This window comes from Lithobates pipiens, unplaced genomic scaffold (assembly GCF_037356315.1).
Source record: "Lithobates pipiens isolate NorthernLeopardFrog02 unplaced genomic scaffold, aLitPip1_a1.2 Scaffold_22, whole genome shotgun sequence".
Classification (NCBI taxonomy): domain Eukaryota; kingdom Metazoa; phylum Chordata; class Amphibia; order Anura; family Ranidae; genus Lithobates; species Lithobates pipiens.
The window spans coordinates 43,737,968-43,759,761 of NW_027507784.1; the positions used below are offsets into that span (position 1 = coordinate 43,737,968).

The 21,794-nt window shown below is 47.8% G+C and overlaps 1 protein-coding gene across 2 annotated transcripts in view; it reads right to left on the bottom strand.

The window, feature by feature from the left end:
- Positions 1-8,208: 8,208 nt before the first annotated feature.
- LOC143923705 (uncharacterized) overlaps positions 8,209-21,794 on the bottom strand; it is a 167,141-nt gene continuing 153,555 nt past the window's right edge. For both annotated transcript variants that reach the window (XM_077447510.1, XM_077447509.1), the window contains 2 exons: positions 19,493-20,074; positions 8,209-8,745 (listed from right to left, as the gene is read on the bottom strand). In XM_077447510.1, coding sequence (XP_077303636.1) covers positions 8,699-8,745; positions 19,493-20,074 — 629 coding nt within the window. In that variant the 3' untranslated portion in view covers positions 8,209-8,698. The remainder of the gene's footprint in view (positions 8,746-19,492; positions 20,075-21,794) is intronic.

The window sequence follows — 21,794 nt, forward strand, 5'->3', positions numbered from 1 at the left end:
AAAGCACTAACCCCCCCCCCATGTTGAGGGCATATGGCCTGGTATGGTCCAGGAGGGGGGGGGCGCTGGCTCCCCCCCTCTCCTGACCTGCCAGGCTACATGCTCACATAAGGGTCTGATATGGATCTTGGGGGAACCTCACGCAAAATTTTGGCGTGATTCCCCTTCAAGTTACACCAAAAGTCTGATCATCTGGATCCGATTTCTGATGCGAGTTCTATTCAAATCAATGGGCTCCCATAGGAAACCACTGATTTTGAATAGAGGCAGAGAAATGCTGGACGAGGCATAATGCTGTGTCTACAGCGATAAGCCTCGTTAAATTGCGTTTAACACCTTTTACCGGCATCAGGCATTTTTACAGCTCTAGCGCTGGAGCCTCAGAACGCATTGGTCCTGGGTTTTTTTTGGAGCTTAAAAACGCCTATGCCACTTACAGCTCCTAAACGCCTTGGTGGGCATGAGGCTACAGTCGAGCCTCACTCACCCCACACCGACAGCATAGGGACAGCCTCCAGCACCTCGTCGGCATCTCGGTCCCACTCCCCCCATGAGCAGAGCGGAGAATCAGTCAGAACATCCCGGAGATGTTCAGATCACAGAGGGGCAACATGACGCCCTCCTGACACCCTGTCAGCCGCCATTTCAGAGCTCCGGCTGGACATGCACACGCTGACTGACAGGGTTCAGGTAGTGGAGACAGTCACACAGCAGCATGATAAGGTCCTCCGCAGAGCCATGCCGGGGGGAGCGGGGGGGGGGCGGGCGTTCATCTGGCCATCCATCCTCTCCGATCTCCCCACAGCTCAGTGGGGACAGCGTGTGGCCCGCCCGCTTTTTCCCGACACTCATGCGGGGGGTAGCGGGGGGGGGGCGTCCGTCTAACAAGGAGCTTCCCAGCTCTACCTGGCCAGCATGCACACCTCGTGGGGTGGGGGTGGGGGGGTGTGTGACCGGCCGCCCGCCTGCTCCTCTCCTCGTGTATGTCTGGTTCATGAGGGGGGCAGGCTGTGGGTCACTTCTGGGCTGACTGGGGATGGGCAGTCTCCCGCCGGTAACTCCTTTCTTCCCCACAAACTGGCGTCCCCGCAGCAGTGTCAGTGGGTATCGGATCAGCCACAGCTGCCATGGCAAGGACCTGAGGCCAGGTTTGCTGTTTGTACTTGTTTTACTTTCTATAGTCTATGTTTTTATCGCAGCCAGCGTTCTGTCCAGCATTTTTTCTGTCTAGTGTTCTGTCCAGCATTTCTGTTTAGCGTTCTGTCCAGTATTTCTAGCTAGCGTTCTGTCCAGCATTTCTGTCATAGTGTTCTGTCTAGCTTTCTGTCCAGCACTTCTGTCATAGCGTTCTATCCAGCATTTCTGTCATAGTGTTCTGTCCAGTTTTTTTCTGTCTTAGTGTTTCTGTCCAGCATTTCCGTCATAGCGTTATGGTCAATGTTTATCACAGCCAGCTTTCTGGCCAGCAGTTTCTGTCATTGCAGCTTTTTTCTGTCGCAGCGTTCTGTCCAGCATTTCTGTCATGGCATTCTGTCCAACATTTCTGTCTAGCGTTCTGTCCAGCATTTCTGTCATAGCGTTCTGTCCAGCATTTCTGTCATAGCGTTCTGTCCAGCATTTCTGTCATAGCGTTCTGTCCAACATTTCAGTCTAGCATTCTGTCCAGCATTTCTGTCATAGCGTTCTGTCCAGCTTTCCGTCATAGCGTTTCTGTCCAGCATTTCCGTCATAGCATTTTCTGTCCAGCATTTCCGTCATAGCGTTATGGTCAATGTTTATCGCAGCCAGCTTTCTGGCCAGCAGTTTCTGTCATTGCAGCTTTTTTCTGTCACAGCGTTCTGTCCAGCATTTCTGTCATGGCATTCTGTCCAACATTTCTGTCTAGCGTTCTGTCCAGCATTTCTGTCATAGCGTTCTGTCCAGCATTTCTGTCATTGCGTTCTGTCCAGCATTTCTGTCATAGCGTTCTGTCCAGCATTTCTGTCATAGCATTCTGTCCAGCATTTCAGTCTAGCGTTCTGTCCAGCATTTCTGTCATAGCGTTCTGTCCAGCTTTCCGTCATAGCGTTTCTGTCCAGCATTTCCGTCATAGCATTTTCTGTCCAGCATTTCTGTCTAGCGTTCTGTCCAGCATTTCTGTCATAGCGTTCTGTCTAGCATTTCTGTCATAGCATTCTGTCCAGCATTTCTGTCTAGCGTTCTGTCCAGCATTTCTGTCATAGCGTTCTGTCTAGCATTTCTGTCATAGCATTCTGTCCAACATTTCGGTCTAGTGTTCTGTCCAGCATTTCCGTCATAGCATTTTCTGTCCAGCATTTCTGTCATAGCGTTCTGTCCAGCATTTCCGTCATAGCATTTTGTCCAGGATTTCCATCTTAGCATTCTGTCCAGCTTTTCCGTCATAGCATTCTGTCCAGCTTTTTCATCATAGCGTTCTGTCCAGCATTTCTGTCATAGCGTTCTGTCCAGCATTTCCGTCATAGCGTTCTGTCCAGCATTTCCGTCATAGCATTCTGTCCAGCATTTCCGTCATAGCGTTCTGTCCAGCTTTTCCGTCATAGCGTTCTGTCCAGCATTTCTGTCATAGCGTGCGGTCCAGTGTGTCTGTTAATGTTTCTGCCCCTGGATTCCTGTTATAGCGTTCTGCCCCTGGATTCCTGTCATAGCGTTCTGCCCCTGGATTCCTGTCATAGCGTCCTGCCCCTGGATTCCTGTCATAGCGTCCTGCCCCTGGATTCCGGTCATAGCGTCCTGCCCCTGGATTCCTGTCATAGCGTTTTGCCCCTGGATTCCTGTCATAGCGTCCTGCCTCTGGATTCCTGTCATAGCGTCTTGCCCCTGGATTTCTGTCATAGCGTCCTGCCCCTGGATTCCTGTCATAGCGTTCTGCCCCTGGATTCCTGTCATAGCATCCTGCCCCTGGATTCCTGTCATAGCGTCCTGCCCCTGGATTCCTGTCATAGCGTTTTGTCCCGGCATGTCTGTCTTAGCATTCTGCCCCAGGACTTCTGTCTTAGCATTCTGCCCCAGGACTTCTGTCTTAGCGTTTCTCTGCCCCAGGACTTCTGTCTTAGCGTTTCTCTGCCCCAGGACTTCTGTCTTAGCGTTTTTCTGCCCCAGGACTTCTGTCATAGTGTTTTCTGCCCCTGGATTCCGGTCATAGCGTCCTGCCCCTGGATTCCTGTCATAGCGTTTTGCCCCTGGATTCCTGTCATAGCGTCCTGCCTCTGGATTCCTGTCATAGCGTCTTGCCCCTGGATTTCTGTCATAGCGTCCTGCCCCTGGATTCCTGTCATAGCGTTCTGCCCCTGGATTCCTGTCATAGCATCCTGCCCCTGGATTCCTGTCATAGCGTCCTGCCCCTGGATTCCTGTCATAGCGTTCTGTCCCGGCATGTCTGTCTTAGCATTCTGCCCCAGGACTTCTGTCTTAGCATTCTGCCCCAGGACTTCTGTCTTAGCGTTTCTCTGCCCCAGGACTTCTGTCTTAGCGTTTCTCTGCCCCAGGACTTCTGTCTTAGCGTTTTTCTGCCCCAGGACTTCTGTCATAGTGTTTTCTGCCCCTGGATTTCTGTCATAAGCGTTTTTCTGGCCCTGGATATAAGTCATAGCGTTTCTGCCCCAGGGTTGCTGTCATTGTGTTCTGCCCCAGGACTTCTGTCTTAGCGTTTTTCTGCCCCAGGACTTCTGTCATAGTGTTTTCTGCCCCTGGATTTCTGTCATAAGCGTTTTTCTGGCCCTGGATATCAGTCATAGCGTTTCTGCCCCAGGGTTGCTGTCATTGTGTTCTGCCCCAGGATTTCTGTCAGTGTTTCACACCAGGATTCTGTCACAGTGGTCCGCCCCAGCATTTCTGTCACAGGGGTCTGCCCCAGCATGCTGCCCAGCATTTCTGTCATAGTATTCTGCCCAAGCATTTCTGTCTTTGCGTCTCTACCCCAGTATTTCTGTCATAGTGTTCTGCCTCAGCATTTCTGCCATTGCGTGATTTTCTGGCATAGTGTTATGCCCCTGCGTTTGTCTGGCTCGGCGTTCAGTCTCAGTAATTCTGGCTCGCCGTTCAGTCGCAGTGTTCTGGCTCGGCATTCAGTCTTAGCATTTTCGGTCATAGCGTTTCTGCCCCAGGATTTCTGTCTTTGCATTTCTGTCTCAGCGTGTTTTCGGTCATTGCATTTCTGGCCAGGATTCTGCTGTTGCTTCACTGTCTCAGTTTTTCTGTATAGCATTTCTGCCCCAGGATTCTGGCATTGCATTTATGCCTCAGCGTTTCAGTCTTGGTTTTGCTGTCATTGCATTCTGCCCCTGGATTTCTGTCTCTACGTTTCTGCATCAGCATTAAGTTTCAGCGTTTTCTGTCATAGCGTTTTCTGTTATAGCGCTGTCGCTGTCATAGCGTTGTCTCTGTCATAGCGTTTTCTGTCATAGCGTTGTCTCTGTCTTAGCGTTTCTCTGCCCTAGGACTTCTGTCATAGCATTTTCTGCCCCTGGATTTCTGTCATAAGTGTTTTTCTGGCCCTGGATTTCAGTCATAGCGTTTCTGCCCCAGGGTTGCTGTCATTGTGTTCTGCCCCAGGATTTCTGTCAGTGTTTCACACCAGGATTCTGTCACAGTGGTTCGCCCCAGAATTTCTGTCACAGGGATCCGCCCCAGCATGCTGCCCAGCATTTCTGTCATAGTATTCTGCTCAAGCATTTCTGTCTTTGCATCTCTACCCCAGTATTTCTGTCATAGTGTTCTGCCCCAGCATTTCTGTCATTGCGTGCTTTTCTGGCATAGTGTTCTGCCCCTGCATTTGTCTGGCTCAGCGTTCAGTCTCAGTAATTCTGGCTCGGCATTCAGTCTTAGCATTTGCGGTCATAGCGTTTCTGCCCCAGGATTTCTGTCTTAGCGTTTTCTGTCATAGCGTTGTCTCTGTCATAGTGTTGTCTCTGTCATAGCGTTTTCTGTCATAGCGTTGTCTCTGTCATAGCTTATCTGTCATAGCGTTGATGTCTTTGTGTTGCTGCCAGCATGTCTGTCATAGTATTTCAGCCTTGATGGCATACTCTGGTAGTCCTTTGTCTTCGTTGTTTGTCATGTCCCATCATGTCTGTGTCATGTTTGTACCTAGGTCAGGTAGCTAGAGCTCACACATCAAGATCTGTCACGTCTACAGATCCATACGGGCTGAGGTTTCGTTTGTTAATTGATTGTTGTCCACAATCTTCTCGCCCGTATACCATACGTCATACGATGCATGTTCATTCACAACATTCATACGACTACCCACCACAGCCTGTGGGTATACTAGCCCTGAGTTTTCAGTTAATTACCTATCTCTGCGCTGCAGGTTACTCAGGCTCACTTACCACTCACATGGGGGCGGGGGGGAGGGGTTCGTCGTCAGGTTCATTCACGCACAGTGGTATTGACATTTGTGCTCTTGTTTCATTGTTAGGTAGGCGGGGGGGGGGGGGGGGGGGCATTGTTGTTCTCCTGTCTGGTTGTCTGTCTTTTCTCTAGTTTGTGTTTCAGGTTGGGCCATCTTGGCATCCATACCGGTACCAACCATGATTGCACTCACTTCCATCAGCCCGACCATTGTTGGGGGGGCTAGTTGATTGGTGCTGATGTCGTTTTCGCCACTGGGCTCACCCTTGGGTCAGAAGCAGTGGGAAATATTTTCTTCAGTTGATGTCCTGTTGTGTTGAGACCCTGGTTACTGCCCAGGGATGTATAGTCTCTCTCAGCGTGTGTGCTAAGCCACGTCCCCGTGATGGTCCGTGGGTGGTAGGTTGGGCAGACATCATAATGATTCTGGATTCCACTCTTGGCTCTGTTCTTGTCTAACATATTGCCTGGAGTTCTGCTTAGGGACGTCAGTCCAGTCGTCTTTTCCGATCCCCAGCCTGTTCCAAGTAGGGGGGGCTTCAGTCACCTTGTGTATGTCTGTGTCATGCCATGGGACTATTCCCCGGGAGGGAGTCTGGCCCTCCTTCCTCGGTTCAGGATTCTGACTCAGCTGTTAGGTCTCAGGCTGAAGCATGACCCGATCATATCCGGGGTGATCAGGGTCCTGTGTCCGGCATGGTTTTTCCATGTTTGAAAATATTATTGCCATGGTGCATCTATCAGGTATCCAGCTTTTCGCACTCCTGCTAGTGGTCTTTTTGCCACTCACCCTCTCACCCACTGGGGGGGGGGGTTATTGTTTCTGAGCTATTTCACTGGTGTTCGTTGAAATATTTCGCCATCATTTGCAGGGGTTCCTCGGGCCAGGCCTTGTTCCTTTCCCCCCCACGTATCCTCTCATTTCACAAGCAGTTCATTCTCGGGTCTGGGTGTCTCGGGCATCAGGCTCAATTCAATCTTTCCTGAGGATGTTCAGTTGGGTTTGGGGTAGTTTCGCAGGTTCTATAGGGGGGTCCTTCTCATCACCAAGTCAGGAGTCCGTGTGTTCTTTTGTCACAGCGGATACTTTCCGGTTACTTGCTAGATACTTACTGTTGCCGTCCGGGAACACGCTATTATCCATAGTGGTTCTTTACCTTCCCTTCTTCACCTAAATTTGTGTCTTTGTGCCCTCTTTCCAGGCATACTGACCAGCTAGGCCAAGGCACACCTCAGGCCTTGGTTCTTAGGAGTATCGCATTTCCCGCTTGAAGACTCTGACTACAAGTTGGAAGGCTGGCCGTATTTGTAGGAGGAGCCTGAGAGGGCTATTTAAACCTCCTCTTCTGTCAGGGCCAGTGTTGTCGGGATTTCTGGGTTCCCACCCACCCGTTCCCCCAGTCTTTCATACATTCTCATAGTATTTTGAGAATGACCAGCTAGGCCAAGGCCCACCTCAGGCCTTGGTTCTTAGGAGTATCGCATTTCCCGCTTGAAGACTCTGACTACAAATGTATACAAGCATACAAGTGGTGATCCAAAAGTCTATAGGCTCAAATAGAGAGAAAAAAACATTTTATTTAAATTTTGTAACATATACAGAGGCATTGTCTTGGTGCAGGAGCACTTTTTGATGTAACTTTCTATGCTTTTTACAAAGCCATCCACAACTCGGCCCCCTGGCTACATCACTAGCCTAGTCTCAAAATACCAACCTACTTGTTCGCTTTGTTCATCCCAAGACTTCCTGCTCTCTAGTTCCCTCATCACCTCCTCCCATGCTTGCCTCCAGGACTTTTCCTGAGCCTCTCTCATCCTCTGGAACTCCCTACCCCAATCTGTCTGACTATCTCCTACTCTGCTTGCTTTTAGATACTCCCTGAAAACCCTCCTCTTCAGAGAAGCCTATCCGCCCCCCACCTAAAAACTGTACTATTACTTTCTCCATCAGATCATCCACCACAGCTATTACCTTTTGTATCACTTGACCCTCCCTCCTAGATTGTAAGCTCTAACGAGCAGGACCCTCGAATTCCTCCTGTATTGAATTGTATTTTAGCTGTAGTGTCTGCCCTCATGTTGTAAAGCGCTGCGCAAACTGTTGGCGCTATATAAATCCTGTATAATAATAATATAAATGCTTCTTCTTCTTGATTACAGTTCACAAATGTTAGACACTTGAATTGTTCAATTTAAAAACAAAACAAAAAAACAATATATTATAAAATACTAACAACACCTAAGGCCATATGCTAACTGGGCACCTAGTGGTACTTACTTGTATGGCAGTATGTTCCCAGGGGTGCATGCCAAGAATGTAGACTTCTGGCATCCTCGGCATTCATCCCTGCATACTGCCCTAAACATTCAAACCACTAGGTGCAGTCTCCAGCCCCGTCCAGTCACAATAGCTGTAAGCCTCTTGCAGAGTTTGGAAGACTACAGGCAAAACAGTAGGGCTTAGACAGGACATCTGTGCCCTCTGCCTGCAGCTAGACACTAGAGCCTCATGCATTGAGGCTAAATACCCTTGTGCATGGGTACCTAATCAAATCATACCCCATCAGGTGTTGGACCACGGACTATCATATATATATATATATATATATATATATATATATATATATATATATAAAATATAAAAATATAACACACACATACTGTAATAACAGAATGTACTTTTCTACCTTATTTTTATTCATATAAATATAAAGGTAAAAAAAGGAATATTTGTCTAGAGGTGCTAGAATGAAAGCACCACATCCCAAGATAATTAAACAGTCATATGGTAGAAAAACAGGCTTTTTAAGGTGCTGAAGACACATTGTAACTATACAGTAAAATCAAATAAATTTTATTGTGCAAATTTCAAAAGAGTTAAAATCAGATACTGTATAAAAACATAGGTGACAGTTTCATACAGTTGTCATATATGTACCGAGGTTTCCTCTCTACGTGTTTCACCAGGAAAATGGCTTCCGAACATTTTCCATTGTGTGGATGGCGGTCTATGTAAACTATAGAATTTAACAGAACATCAATCTCTTTTTACTAGCTTTCTCAATACGGCTACATGAATGGGCTTTATCTTTATATTTTATTTTGATGTTCGAAATTCATCATATCTGGGTCATCTTGTGAAGGTAAATATTGAGACTCTGGTGCTGGTACAGCAGGATAATGTTAGTAACTCATGTTATGCGCATCCCATGGAGATGGATGGTGAAACTCTGGGGCTGGAACACCAAGATCGTGTTGGTAACTTCTTTTATAAGACTTATATTGCAGGGGTGAATGGTGAGACTCTGCTGCAGAAACCAAAACAATGTTATAATTCCATCTCATCGGACTCTGGAAGTGGATGGTGGAAGGAGGCTGGAAAACAAGGATAGTGTTGATAAGGCATTGTAATAAACACACATGTGACTATATCTGCAAATGCTGCATACAATTATAAAAGATATAGGTTAACTTGGGTGAGTTTATCCACCTATAGCATCCCCCTATTGGCCTCTTTTAAGGTACTCAGTTACCCCCTAGTCTTACTGCTTGGCAAACCTCATTACTGCAAGCATGTGTTCCAACGCATAGGACACACAAAGGTCAGCCAACAGTTGAAAGACACAGAGTACAAACTGAGGACTTACTAGAGCGATAGATAGACAGAAAAGAAGAACTATGCAACAATCACCAAGTTATGTGAGTGGTTAACTGTTAATTGCAGTGCAAGACAAATAATACACCAACAGGTCAGTACAAGTAAACAGACTGGAATGTAAAGAAACGGCCATACACAAGAATTAGGGGGAGGGCCGACATGACGAGGGTGGGGGCAGTGAGGATCGGCTGCGCTTAGTGTGGGGAGTTAGGAGGCGGCCGTTGGGCGGCGGGATGACACGGCAAGGGGCGGAGGCAGGGCGCGGAGACCAGTTCGCGCCGTGGATCAGGAAGCAGGAGGAGAGTTTTTCCCACCCTCCCTCCCTACTTGTGGTTTTCAGTGGGTCAAGGTGTAGTGGTATGTGGGGTGTTTTTTCTTGTTTTGGGGTGGTGGTTTGCTTAATTTTAGGTAACCCTGGTAGGTTACGGGAAATTAGTTGTCGTAGCAGGGTTAGGTCTATGGGGTCTTTAAAGGTGGTGCTGGAAAAAATAATGGAGGTTTAAGGGGGTTGGGCACATATGGAGGTATGGGTGTCCTTTTTTCCCTTAAAATGTTAATAATGGAATGGAGGAGGTTGTATCTGGAAGGAAGTTTCTGGTTTGTCCCTGAGCTTGCGAAATACATGGCGGGGGGCCTGTTTATGGTTTACCAATACAACTGATGGGTTAAAAATCTAATTTACCTTCAAAGACCTCTAGATCAAAATGGGTTAATGCTGGATGTATATATTAGGTTTAAAATGTTTGTTGAAAATTTATTTATATGCATTAAGTTATGTTTCAAAGTATTTTTGTATTTTTCATCTGTTTGTAATAAAAAAGGGCTGCTATGGCCATTCGACTCCAAAGAAGATAATGTGTCGTCTGGTCATTTGATTAGTGATGGACGAACTTCCGACGGGACGTTTCACGAACGCGGACCGCGAACGCGGCCGATAGTTCGCGAACCGGAACGTTCGTGGCGGGCCCCATTGACTTCAATGGGAGGCGAACTTTGCAAACCTACAGGTCAAATTTGCAGCCACAAAATAATTAATAGCTGTGCAAACATAGTCCCACCAAATGGCCAATGACATAACACATGTATGAGGTGAATCTGGGATCAACAACTACAAGCATTCTTTTTTTATATGGGAAATTGTTGTGACAATTCAGGACTGTGGAGCGCATGAAGGCAATGGAGGAGAGGGAAGGTCAGGGACCAGGGTAGGCAAAGAAGAGGGTGCAGGAGATGATCACCAGCAGCGTGACATACAGCAATGACACCTGCACCGTGATAGAGTCATCTGACAGCAGCACCGTGATAGAGAGCACTGACATCAGCAGCGTGACATACAGCAATGACACCTGCACCGTGATAGAGTCATCTGACAACAGCACCGTGATAGAGAGCACTGACATCAGCAGCGTGACATACAGCAATGACACCTGCACCGTGATAGAGAGTACTGACATCAGCAGCGTGACATAAAGCACTAACACCAGCACCGTGATATACAGCACTGACAGCAGACCCGTGATAGAGAGCACTGACATCAGCAGCGTGACATAAAGCACTAACACCAGCACCGTGATATACAGCACTGACAGCAGCACCGTGATAGAGAGTACTGACATCAGCACCGTGATATACAGCACTGACACCTGCACCATAAGCAGCCCCAGGAGGAAGTCAGCATAGCACAGGGATGGTGGGAGCTCCTCATAATGAGCATAGCACAGGGATGGTGGGAGCCCCTCATAATGAGCATAGCACAGGGATGGTGGGAGCCCCTCATAATGAGCATAGCACAGGGATGGTGGGAGCCCCTCATAATGAGCATAGCACAGGGATGGTGGGAGCCCCTCATAATGAACATAGCAAAGGGATGGTGGGAGCCCCCCATAATGAGCATAGCACAGGGATGGCGGGAGCCCCTCATAATAAGCAGCCCCAGGAGGATGTCAGCATAGCACAGGGATGGCGGGAGCCCCTCATAATAAGCAGCCCCAAGAGGAAGTCAGCATAGGGATGGTGGGAGCCCCTCATAATAAGCATAGCACAGGGATGGTGGGAGCCCCTCATAATATGCACAGCAGAGGTACAGCCCCAGGAGAAAGTCAGCACAGCACAGGGATGGTGGGAGCCCCTCATAATAAGCAGGCCCAGGAGGAAGTCAGCACAGCACAGGGATGGTGGGAGCCCCTCATAATAAGCAGCCCCAGTAGAAATATGACACCGCTCAACCTCTTCAAAGAGGAGGGTAAGGGCATATAGTACGTTGTGCTTTTTTTGGACAAGGAAGTGAGCCAAATGAAGAAAGAAGGTCTGTGTGCTCGATTAAAAAAATTGTTTATAGACATATACATGGTCTACTGGTCACATGTGTTGAATTCCTCCGAGATCCATGCCTCATTCATTTTTAGAAATGTGAGGTAGTTAACACTGTCGTGAGCTAGGCGAGTACGCTTATTGGTCACGATCCCCCCTGCTGCGCTGAACGTCCTTTCGGACAGGACACTGGACGAGGGGCAAGCCAACAGTTTGATTGTAAATTGGGCAAGCTCTGGCCAGAGGTCAAGCCTGCCCACCCAGTAGTGCAGGGGTTCATCACTCCTCAGAGCGTCCACATCGGCCGTTAACCCAATGTAGTCGGACACCTGACGGTCTAGGCGTTCCCTGATGCTGGATCCGGATGACACCTGTCGATGGGTCGGCTGAAAGAATGACCTCATATCCGAAGTCACCAACACATCTTCAAACCGGCCTCTTCTTGCAGGCACTGTTGGATTGGTACCCGCAACTCCTTCTCTGGGAGTGGGAATTGCTCCTCTGCCAGCGCACGCAAAAGCAGAATGCAGCATTTTTCGAAGCAAGGCCTCGAAGTGCTCCATTCTGCCAGCCCTCTGTGACGGCAGTAACATTTCTGCCATTTTGTGTTTGTACCGGGGGTCTAAGTACGTTGCCACCCAGTACTGGTCCTTGACCCTTATGCTTTTTATACGGGGGTCCCTATTAAAACACTTGAGCATGAAGGCCCCCATTTGCACTAAACTGGAAGCGGTGTGGTGGCCTGGCTCCTGTCCATCATCCAGGATAATGTCATCCTCTTCATTCTCCTCTCCCCATCCACGCACAACTGGGATCCCAGAAAGGTTTAAAGCATGCTCTTCTTGCTCCTCCTCATCCGCCCCGGCACCATCCTCCTCTGACTCCTCTTCAGACTCCTGTTGTTGACTTGTCTCAGATAGAGTAGCCCCCCCCCCGGGAATTCATCCAGCATTGCTATTTCCTCATCTTCCTGCTCCTGCTCCTCCACAGCTTGATCAATGACACGCCGCAATGCACGCTCCATAAAGAAGGCATAAGGTACCATGTCACTGATGGTGCCATGGCTGCGACTGACCAGTTTGGTGATCTCCTCAAATGGCCACAGAAGTCTGCATGCGCAGCCACTGGCGCGGTGAAAAAAAACCCAGCTCCCCAGAACCTGTTCTGCCGCAGAGTTCATACAGGTAGACGTTAACTGCACATTTCTGCTGGAGCAGCCTATCAAGCATATAGAAGGTTGAGTTCCATCGCGTCGGGCAATCGCAAATAAGACATCTGACCGGCAGATTTTGTCGCCGCTGAATGTCAGCAAGGCGAGCCATGGCCGTGTAAGATCTTCTGAAATGGGCCGAGATTTTCCTTGCCTGCCGCAAGATGTCCTGGACCCCAGGGTATTTGGCAACGAATCGATGCACGACCAAGTTTAAGACATGTGCCATGCATGGCACGTGCGTGATTTTGCCCTGTTTCAATGCGCTAAGCAGATTGGCACCGTTGTCACACACCACTTTACCAACTGTCAAATTGAGCGGTGTTAGCCACTGATCTGCCTGTGAACGCAAAGCTGAAAGGAGTGCTGGGCCAGTGTGGCTCTTGGCTTCCAGGCACAACAGACGCAGCACGGCATGGCAACATCTCACCTGGCATGTCGAATAGGTTCTGGGGAGCTTGGGCGGCGCAGCGGAAGAGACGCTAGCAGTGGAAAAGGAGAAGTCAGCCGAGGAGGAGAGGGAGGAGGATGGAGTAGGAGGAGAAGGAGAAGAAGATCAGGCCTGCATGCAATCCGTGGTGGTAAAACCAAATCTACACGGGTGCCATGGGTTACATGCTTGACGGCCGTCAGAAGGTTCACCCAGTGGGCAGTAAAAGTGATATACCTTCCCTTCCCGTGTTTGCGAGACCACGTGTCTGTGGTCAGATGTATCTTGGCACCGACACTGTGTGCCAGAGATACATTCACTTGCCGCTGAACATGGCCATATAGCTCTGGGATGCCCTTCTGTGAGAAATACTTCCTTCCTGGGACCTTCCATTGTGGTGTTCCAATGGCCACAAATTTGTGAAAGGCCTCCGAGTCCACCAGTTTATATGGCAGTAGTTGGCGGGCTATGAGTTCTGACAAGCTAGCCGTCAACCGTTGGGCAAGAGGGTTATCCGGCGTCATCATTTTTTTACGCTCGAACATTAGGCCCACGGAAGCCTGCCTTTTTGCAGAAAAACGTGAGCTTGGCGTGATGGAAGGTGGAGTGGAGGACAATTGTGAGGAGAGAGGAGAAGGGGAAGTAGAAGACGAGGCTGGACGGTGAGAGCCTGCAGTGTGGCTTTGTGTGTTACGTTGCTCCCACTCGGCTCGGTGATGGCTGCTCATGTGCCTTCTTAAGGCGGTCGTCCCTAGGTGAGTGTTGGGCTTACTGCGACTAATGCGTTGACTGCAAAGATTGCAGATGGCAACGCTATTGTCAGCAGCGGACACGTTAAAAAAAGCCCACACTGCGGAGCCATGTGCCGGTGTCCTGGGAGCGCCAGATGTGACCGTACATGGTTGATGACTCGCTCCTGATACATTTGCAGTCTGCTTTGGCCCTCCTGTGCAATGTAAGTTATTCCTGTTTCTCCTCCCTATCTGCTGGTCCATATCTCCCTCTGAACTCCTCTCCTCTTCCTCTCTTGTGGGCACCCACGTGACATCACTAGACACGTCATCATCGACGTCACCTTCCCCAACGCTATAAGTAGAGATCTCGGAGTAGGCAGCAACACCGGGGACCAACCTCCTCCTTGGGCTGATCTGGGTACTGTCGTCAGACTGCTGAGTAGCGGTTGTTGCTACCTCCTCTTCCTGATCCAATACCAAGAGTGGCTGTGCATCAGAAATGTCTTGATATGGATCGAAAAATAATTCCTGTGACTCAAGCAGAAGGTATGTGGTGGTGGTGGTGGTGTTGTTGGTGGTAGTGTCTTTGGGGGTGCACATAACAGAGAGTGAAGAAGAGGGTGCAGATCGAGAGGATGAGGAGGGTGCAGAAGAGTAAGGCTGAGTGAGCCACTCAACCAAGTCTGGTGCGTCCTTTAAAGTAATTGAATGCACCTTCTGCAACTTCCCACTTTGGCTCAAGCCTGTTGCTCCTGCCCTACCCCTACCACCCCTGCGAAAGGGCCTGCCTCTTCCTCTGCCTGTCATTTTTTAAATGACCCTGTGACAAAACTCTCAGTCCCTATACCGATGAAGGACTGCTGCAGTATAGGGCAGTGGTCAGCAGTAGTGCACCTCAACCCTATGTATTGTGGACCTATACCAGTCCTTATAGAGTAGCAGACTGTACCTCACTCAACCCTATGTACTGTAGCACCCTATACCTTACCAGTCCTTATAAGGACCTTTGTGGAACAAGTAGGTTGTGTGTGACTGATTAGCAGACTGTACGTCAGTTCCTATACCGATGAAGGACTGCTGCAGTATAGGGCAGCGGTCAGCAGTAGTGCACCTCAATCCTATGTATTGTGGACCTATACCAGTCCTTATAGAGTAGCAGACTTTACCTCACTCAACCCTATGTACTGTAGCACCCTATACCTTACCAGTCCTTATAAGGACCTTTGTGGAACAAGTAGGTTGTGTGTGACTGATTAGCAGACTGTACTTCAGTCCCTATACCAATGAAGGACAGCTGCAGTATAGGGCAGCGGTCAGCAGTAGTGCACCTCAACTATATGTATTGTGGACCTTTTTTTTAACAAACATTGGGTATAACACAGTATTGAGTATTACTAAACATAAACACCAGTAGAAACTGTGTGACAGTAAAATGCTCCCTGTTGTCTTATAACTAATATTGAGCACATAGGACTAATAAAGAGAAAGAGAAGGCGGCAACAGAAGACAGGGCCACCGCCAGTAAAAGAGCTGGAAGGCCTGGCAAGAAGAACCAAAGAGACGGACAAGACCCCCGAAGTCGGAAGAAGAGGCGGCGAAGGAAGACCGTGCCACCGCTAGTAAAAGAGGGGGACAAGACCCCCGAAGTCGGAAGAAGACCTCCGGGCGGCGACGAAGAAGAAAGCCGGGCTCCTCCTCTAGTAAAAGAGCTAGCAAAAGAGCAGAAGATAGCGGAGGAGTCCGACGAGAAGACCCCCCAAGACGGAAGAAGACCCCCGGAGTTGTGCAATAAATGATTTTGAAACCTTGTGTTGTGTTTTATTTAATTTTTTTTCACAGGTGAATGGGTAGGGATACATTGTTCCCCATACTCATTCACATAGGGTGGGGGGCCGGTATCTGGGGGCCCCCTTATTAAAGGGGGCTCCCGCATCCCGTTAAGCCCCCCACCCGTACACCCCGACAAACAACGGCCAGGGTTGTCGGGAAGAGGCCCTTGTCCTCATCAAAATGGGGACAAGGTGTTTTGGGGGTGGGGAGCAGCACGGCCCCCCCTTCCCCAAAGCACCCCCCCATGTTGAGGGCACGTGGCCTGGTACGGCTCAGGAGGGGGGGCGCTTGCTCGTCCCCACCACCTTTTCTGACCGGCCGGGCTGCGTGCTTGGATAAGGGTCTTATATGGTCCTTGGGGGGACCCGTTTTTTCGGTGTAGGGCTTCCCCTTTAAGGCCATACCAGGTGACAGGGCCAGCGACGTGTCATTGACCTCCTGCGCTAGTTCCGGCTACCTGGAGCCGCGTTCAAAATGAACGGACTTTTCTCCATGTGCAGGAAAGTCCGTTCATTTCAAAAGTCCGGCGGACTAGCACACACACGGCCGGATGGGAGTCCGGCGGACAATTTTTGAGTCAAAACTACTTTAAGTCCGCCGGACTTTTGGGAAAAAAAAGTCTGCTGGAGCTCACACACTGGCGGATTGTCCGCCGGACCAAGTCCGCCGGATAGTTTGATCGTGTGTACGCGGGCATAAGCATTTCAAATGTATGCAATCAGGCAGGCCCTTGCACTACATGGTTTTGGTAAATCTGAAGACAAAAATCTGCAGAAAATCTAATAGTGTGTATGGAGACTTAAAGCGTGTCAACAAAATATCTGCTTCCTGCTAAACAGTATTTACATTTTTATTTTATTTTTGCATTAGTACATGTTGCCTATGGAAGTTCCAATATATCTATAGCCTTTCTTTCCCCAAAACTTGCAAATTGACTTTAATAAAGATTTAACTCCCATAGACCTCAATGAGGCGAATGTCTAATGCCATGTACAAATGTGCGGAATGTCCGACAGAAACAGTCAGACGGAAGCTTTTCATCGTATATTCTGATCGTGTGTATGCCCCATCGGACTTTTTACATTGGAAAATTTGATGGACCTAGAAATGGAACATGTTCTAAATATTTCCGACGGAACCAATTCCTATCGGGAAATTCACTCATCTGTATGCTGTTCCGATGGACCAAAAACGACGCATGCTCTGAAGCAAGTACGAGACGGAGGCTATTGGCTACTGGATATTGAACTTCCTTTTTCTAGTCCCGTCGTACGTGTTGTACGTCACTGCGTTCTTAAGGATTGGACTTTGGTGTGATTGTGTGTATGCAAGACAGTTTCAGCGGAATTCTGTCGGAACTCACTAACACTGCACATGAGCACCACAGAGAAAAAAAAATTATTTTTTATATATTTTTAATATTCAAAACAAACTCCATGCTTATATGCTTTATTTTGCTGAGAAATCACTTTGAAAAACACCCCCTAGCATTTCTGGTCATGGCCATCTTGAGTAAGGGCAGATGATTCACGTAGACATAGCTCCCAACTGTCCCTGATAGGCACTGATAGGCAGCACTTATAGGCACTGATAGGCGGCATTGATTGGCACTGACAGATGGCACTGATGGGCAGCAATGATGATGAGGTACTGACAGGTGTTACTGCTGGGCACTGATTGGCACTGTGATGGGCACTGATTGGTACTGTAGTGGGCTCTGACTGGCATTGTGGTGGGCTCTGATTGGCACTGTGGTGGGCACTGGGAGACTTTATTGAGGGGCACTGACTGGCAGCTATTGGACACTAATTGGCAGCTGATTGGCACATCTGATGGGGGCTGTGCTGATAATCAATGTGCTGATTATAAGCACAGAGCCCCCACTGACAGGGAGAGCCGGGTTTGAGTCAAAATGCTCAAACTCCTCCCCACCTCGCTATAAAAAAAAAAAAAGACACATGTGGGAATGTGATTTCCCGCTATGCAGAGATGTGAATGAGTGTTTCTGTCCACTCCCTTCTATGTACTTGTATAAAGATGCCCATACACTATGCAGTCTGATTGTGTATTTAGTGAGAAGGGTGATAATTGATTGATTGCATTTCATTTAAGAAACGTGCAGCTGTAAGTGGGAGGGTGGATGATGCAGGGTCAGCTGGTCAACTACTTCCTGTGTCATGACATAAAGTCTGATCAGGAAGAAGACATTACTAATAGAAACATTTGGAAACATGGATGAGCACAAGAAAAGTAAGTGTATGTAGATTTAATGGAAAGCTTTGATATTTTTGCAAAAAAAAAAGGTACATGAATGCTATATTGGTGCATAGGGGAGCTGGAATTTAGAAAAAAAAAAGTGTATAAAGGTGAACTTACACTTTAAGCTAACAAAAAAACCAATGAAGGTTTATTACTACTTAAAATTATAGGGACACATCTTCACTTGCATAGACAGAAAGGCTTTATATGTAATACAAATCTTACGGTCAGTGCCTTCCAATAATTGCTACTCCCACCCAGGCCTGGACTGGGACAAAAAATAGGCCCAGGTTTTGTGGATTGGGCAGCCCGATCCATGGGGGGGGGGGGGTGTGTAAGCGTGGAGATGGGGGGGTGGGCGTTTGTGGGGGTGGTTAGTGATCGGATGTTCCTGCAAAGAGACAGCCACAGACCAGCAAAGAGACATCCCCAGACCAGCAAAGAGACATCCCAAGACCAGGCCCTTTCCCCAGCGCTATAGAGCGGTACTTTGGCTGTAACACACACTGGATCAGTTTAGGTTTCAGCCTTATTACATTCCTCCGTGTGCAACTCTCACAATGTACCGACCGGTGTTAGAGAAGAGGGCTGTTGTCCCTTGAGTGCAGCTATATCTCCAGTGGCCGGCTTGTGCGGTGTCTCTCTCCTGCAGGGGCTTCCTGTGTGTTACAGGAGCCATCTCTCTTCCGCCTTCTTCTTCACCTCCTAATTTGCTGGCATCAGCCCTACTTTGGGACACCTTTGTTGTCTGGGCCTGCTCCTACCAGACACTTTTCTGTCCTCAGCTACAATGCAATTTGGAGTATAACCTTATTAAGGATGAACACTATGCATTGATGAGGGACAATAAAGCAATAGTCTTAGAAAGAGATAAAGCAGTCCTCAGATGTGCACATTGTAGCAGGTGACTTATATAAATCACTGCACACCAGCAGCACCTTAGTCTCATATATTACCATGCTACCTCCTATAGTAGTCTGTGTATCACTCCTCAACTCCAGCATGAAAGCTGCACATTACTCAACAAACGTTCCAGTAAACAGCCTACTAGGACTTGTAGTCTCTCTGCCCTTCCCCTCCAGGCATGTCTGCATTAGCGATTAAATGAAGCCCAGTGAGATTGCTATACAATGAGCTTTGCTGTAATGTTCCATACCTTGGATAAGAAAAACATAATTTAAAAATTCATAATCTGACCGATTTGCAACAGGCACCTAGATAGCCTAGTTCCTACTTCCTTACCCACCTTGTCTCCATGATGTGTGTGACTTTGATAGTTTTGCTGTGTAATGGACTGATGAAAGGAATTCAGGGCGTGCTAACAGTCCATGAGTAAGGGGGTGTAATACTTGCCTTGCCCCAGGTGCTGGCAGCCCACGCTACACCACTACCAGGATCCTCTGCCTCAACTCATCTCTACCTTTCAGAGAATGCCTACCAACATATAAATATGAATGCAATGACCTCTAAAACACAGTGAAGGTTCTGTTGTGGAATATGTTAGTAGTCGCAAGACTCCATGGGTTATCACTTTCAGGCACCTGCATGCTAGGCTTATGGGAACCAGGCAAGCTGAAACCTAATATGCTATTGTAGAGAGTTGAATGTGCCAGTATGGCCTTGTCAGGCTTGAATCCTGTGTATGTAGCTAAGTGGTGATCTGTGGACATCTTACCATAATCTTTACTCACCAGGCTCTTCTCTGTGCTCAACCATATTATGTTGTAGAAAATTATCCTCTACATCCATCGCCTCCTCTTCATCAAATAAAAGTGGACTGTAATGCTGCTGTGATATTGGAGTAATATGATCACTCACTATATTATTCATATATTCTAGATGTGGATGGTGTGACTCTTGTGCTGGAGCACTAGGATAGTGTGGGTGACTGAACATATTATACACATCTAGCGGGTATGGATGTTGAGACTCAGATGCTAGAACTCCAGGATGATTTTGGTGATGCATTATATTATACACTTCCTGTGGAGGATGATGGTGAGGATCTAATGGTGGCGCACCAGTTTGATGTTGGTGGTCCATTATATTATACACACACTCGGGTGCTTGAACACCATAACGATTTGGGTGATCCATTAAATTAGACACATCATGTGGTGTTGGATGGTGAGATTCTGGTGCTGGAACATTAGGATGATGTTGGTGATCAATTATATTGGACACATCTTGTGGAGATGGATGGTGGGACACTGGACCTGGAACACCAGAATAAAGTTGTGGGTGCTGTATACATGGTTTCTTCTGATCTGGGGCTGTAAAAACAAAGTGACACAAGATACCTGTTACAGTCACTTGAAGTACAGTATAGTGTATTCTAAAAGCATGCACATGAAATGTTAACATTACTGTTCCTATACAGAGCCTGAGATGGCTTGTCATCTGAAAGAGAACCAGTGCAGGGTAAATCAGAAGTTTGAATAAAATACTCCCCTGCTCACACTGCTAATATTGGTTGGAGCTTACACAAGGCTGAGAACTCCCTGACCCCACTGGACAGCAGTGGTACCTAGTAAATGGCCATCGATAGGTATTTCTCTTCATTTCTCCTGGCAAGTATTAACGTCCAGCCTCACTCCTGGCAGCATGTTAAACTCCATGAGAGGCTGACAGCTGCTGCGGCTGGACAGGGCAGGATGGTGCACCTAGTGGTACAAACATTTAATAGAATATGCACCCAGGAATGAATGCCTTCAGATTTCTTGCATTCTGGGCAAAGGTCCCTGCCATAAATGTCTGCTAGGTGCAATGCCCAGCAGCAGCAGTTGTCACCCTCTCATAGCATTTGAAAGGATGCCACCACTGGGGCTGGACAGCACACCTGGGTACTATTTGCTTACGCCTGTTGCAGGGGAGTGTTTCTCAGCAGATAGTGTAATAAGTAACAATACTGCTGAGTTATGAAAATGTATGTCCCCCTGAGAAATTACAAAGAGGTTTACGGCCAGTGGTGAATGCTGGGGAAACATTTGTGATGACCTTCCAGAAAGGTCTTTGTCCTTGGGCTCCTGTCAGGAGAGCAGATCCTTTCCTCTTGGGCTGTTGCCAGGAGAGGAGATGGTATTGAAGGTCTTTGCTACCCAGGCCTGCTTCCTGGGGACTGTCCATGCTGAAACAGAGGCCTAAGCCTAGGGCCTTAAGAATTCAAGCTGCTTTGTTGGAGGGTACATTAAGAGGGTGTGAAGCAGGAACATGGCTGCTTGTATGGCACATTTTGAGAAAAGACTTCACTGCTGAATAGTGTCTTCAAAAGTATAAAAATATAAGCTGCTGCTGGGGGACATTTTAGGAAGTACTGGCTGCTTATCCTAGGAGGTACTTCTGCTTCTGGTTTCCTACTAATACAGATTGCAAAGCCTTGCTTAGCGGTACATAGCCTGCATTGACTGTAGCTACTAAACAGGTCTGGCACCATTATTTGCCTATTTTGGGGTATCCTGAATCCTAACCCTCCCTCCTGAGCCAATTGTGCTTTAAACTCAGCAATATTTTGAAGTGACTGGTACCCAATTTATTTTAGCCTACAAAGTGTCAGGGATTCTACTCTAATGACACGTACACACGGTCGGATTTTCCGATGGAAAATGTTCAATGGGAGCCTTTTGTCAGAAATTCCGACTGTGTGTAGGCTCAATCGGACAGTTTCCATCGTAATTTCCGTTGCACAAAATTTGAGATCTGGTTCTCAAATTTTCCGACAACAAAATCTGTTCCCGTAAATTCCGATCGTATGTACACAATTCCGACGCACAAAGTGCCACGCATGCTCAGAATAAATTACAAGACGGAAACGTCTGGTAAAACTACCATTCGTAATGGAGATAGCACATTTGTCATGCTGCAATTTTTTAACTAGTTTACTGCAGCGCATTCTCTTCTTCTTTATAATGCTTGAAGAATGAAGTTGTTTTGCTGCTCATATTCACACAGAGTTCTGACAAACTGATTTCTTTATTATTTTTTGTGATCTCCTGA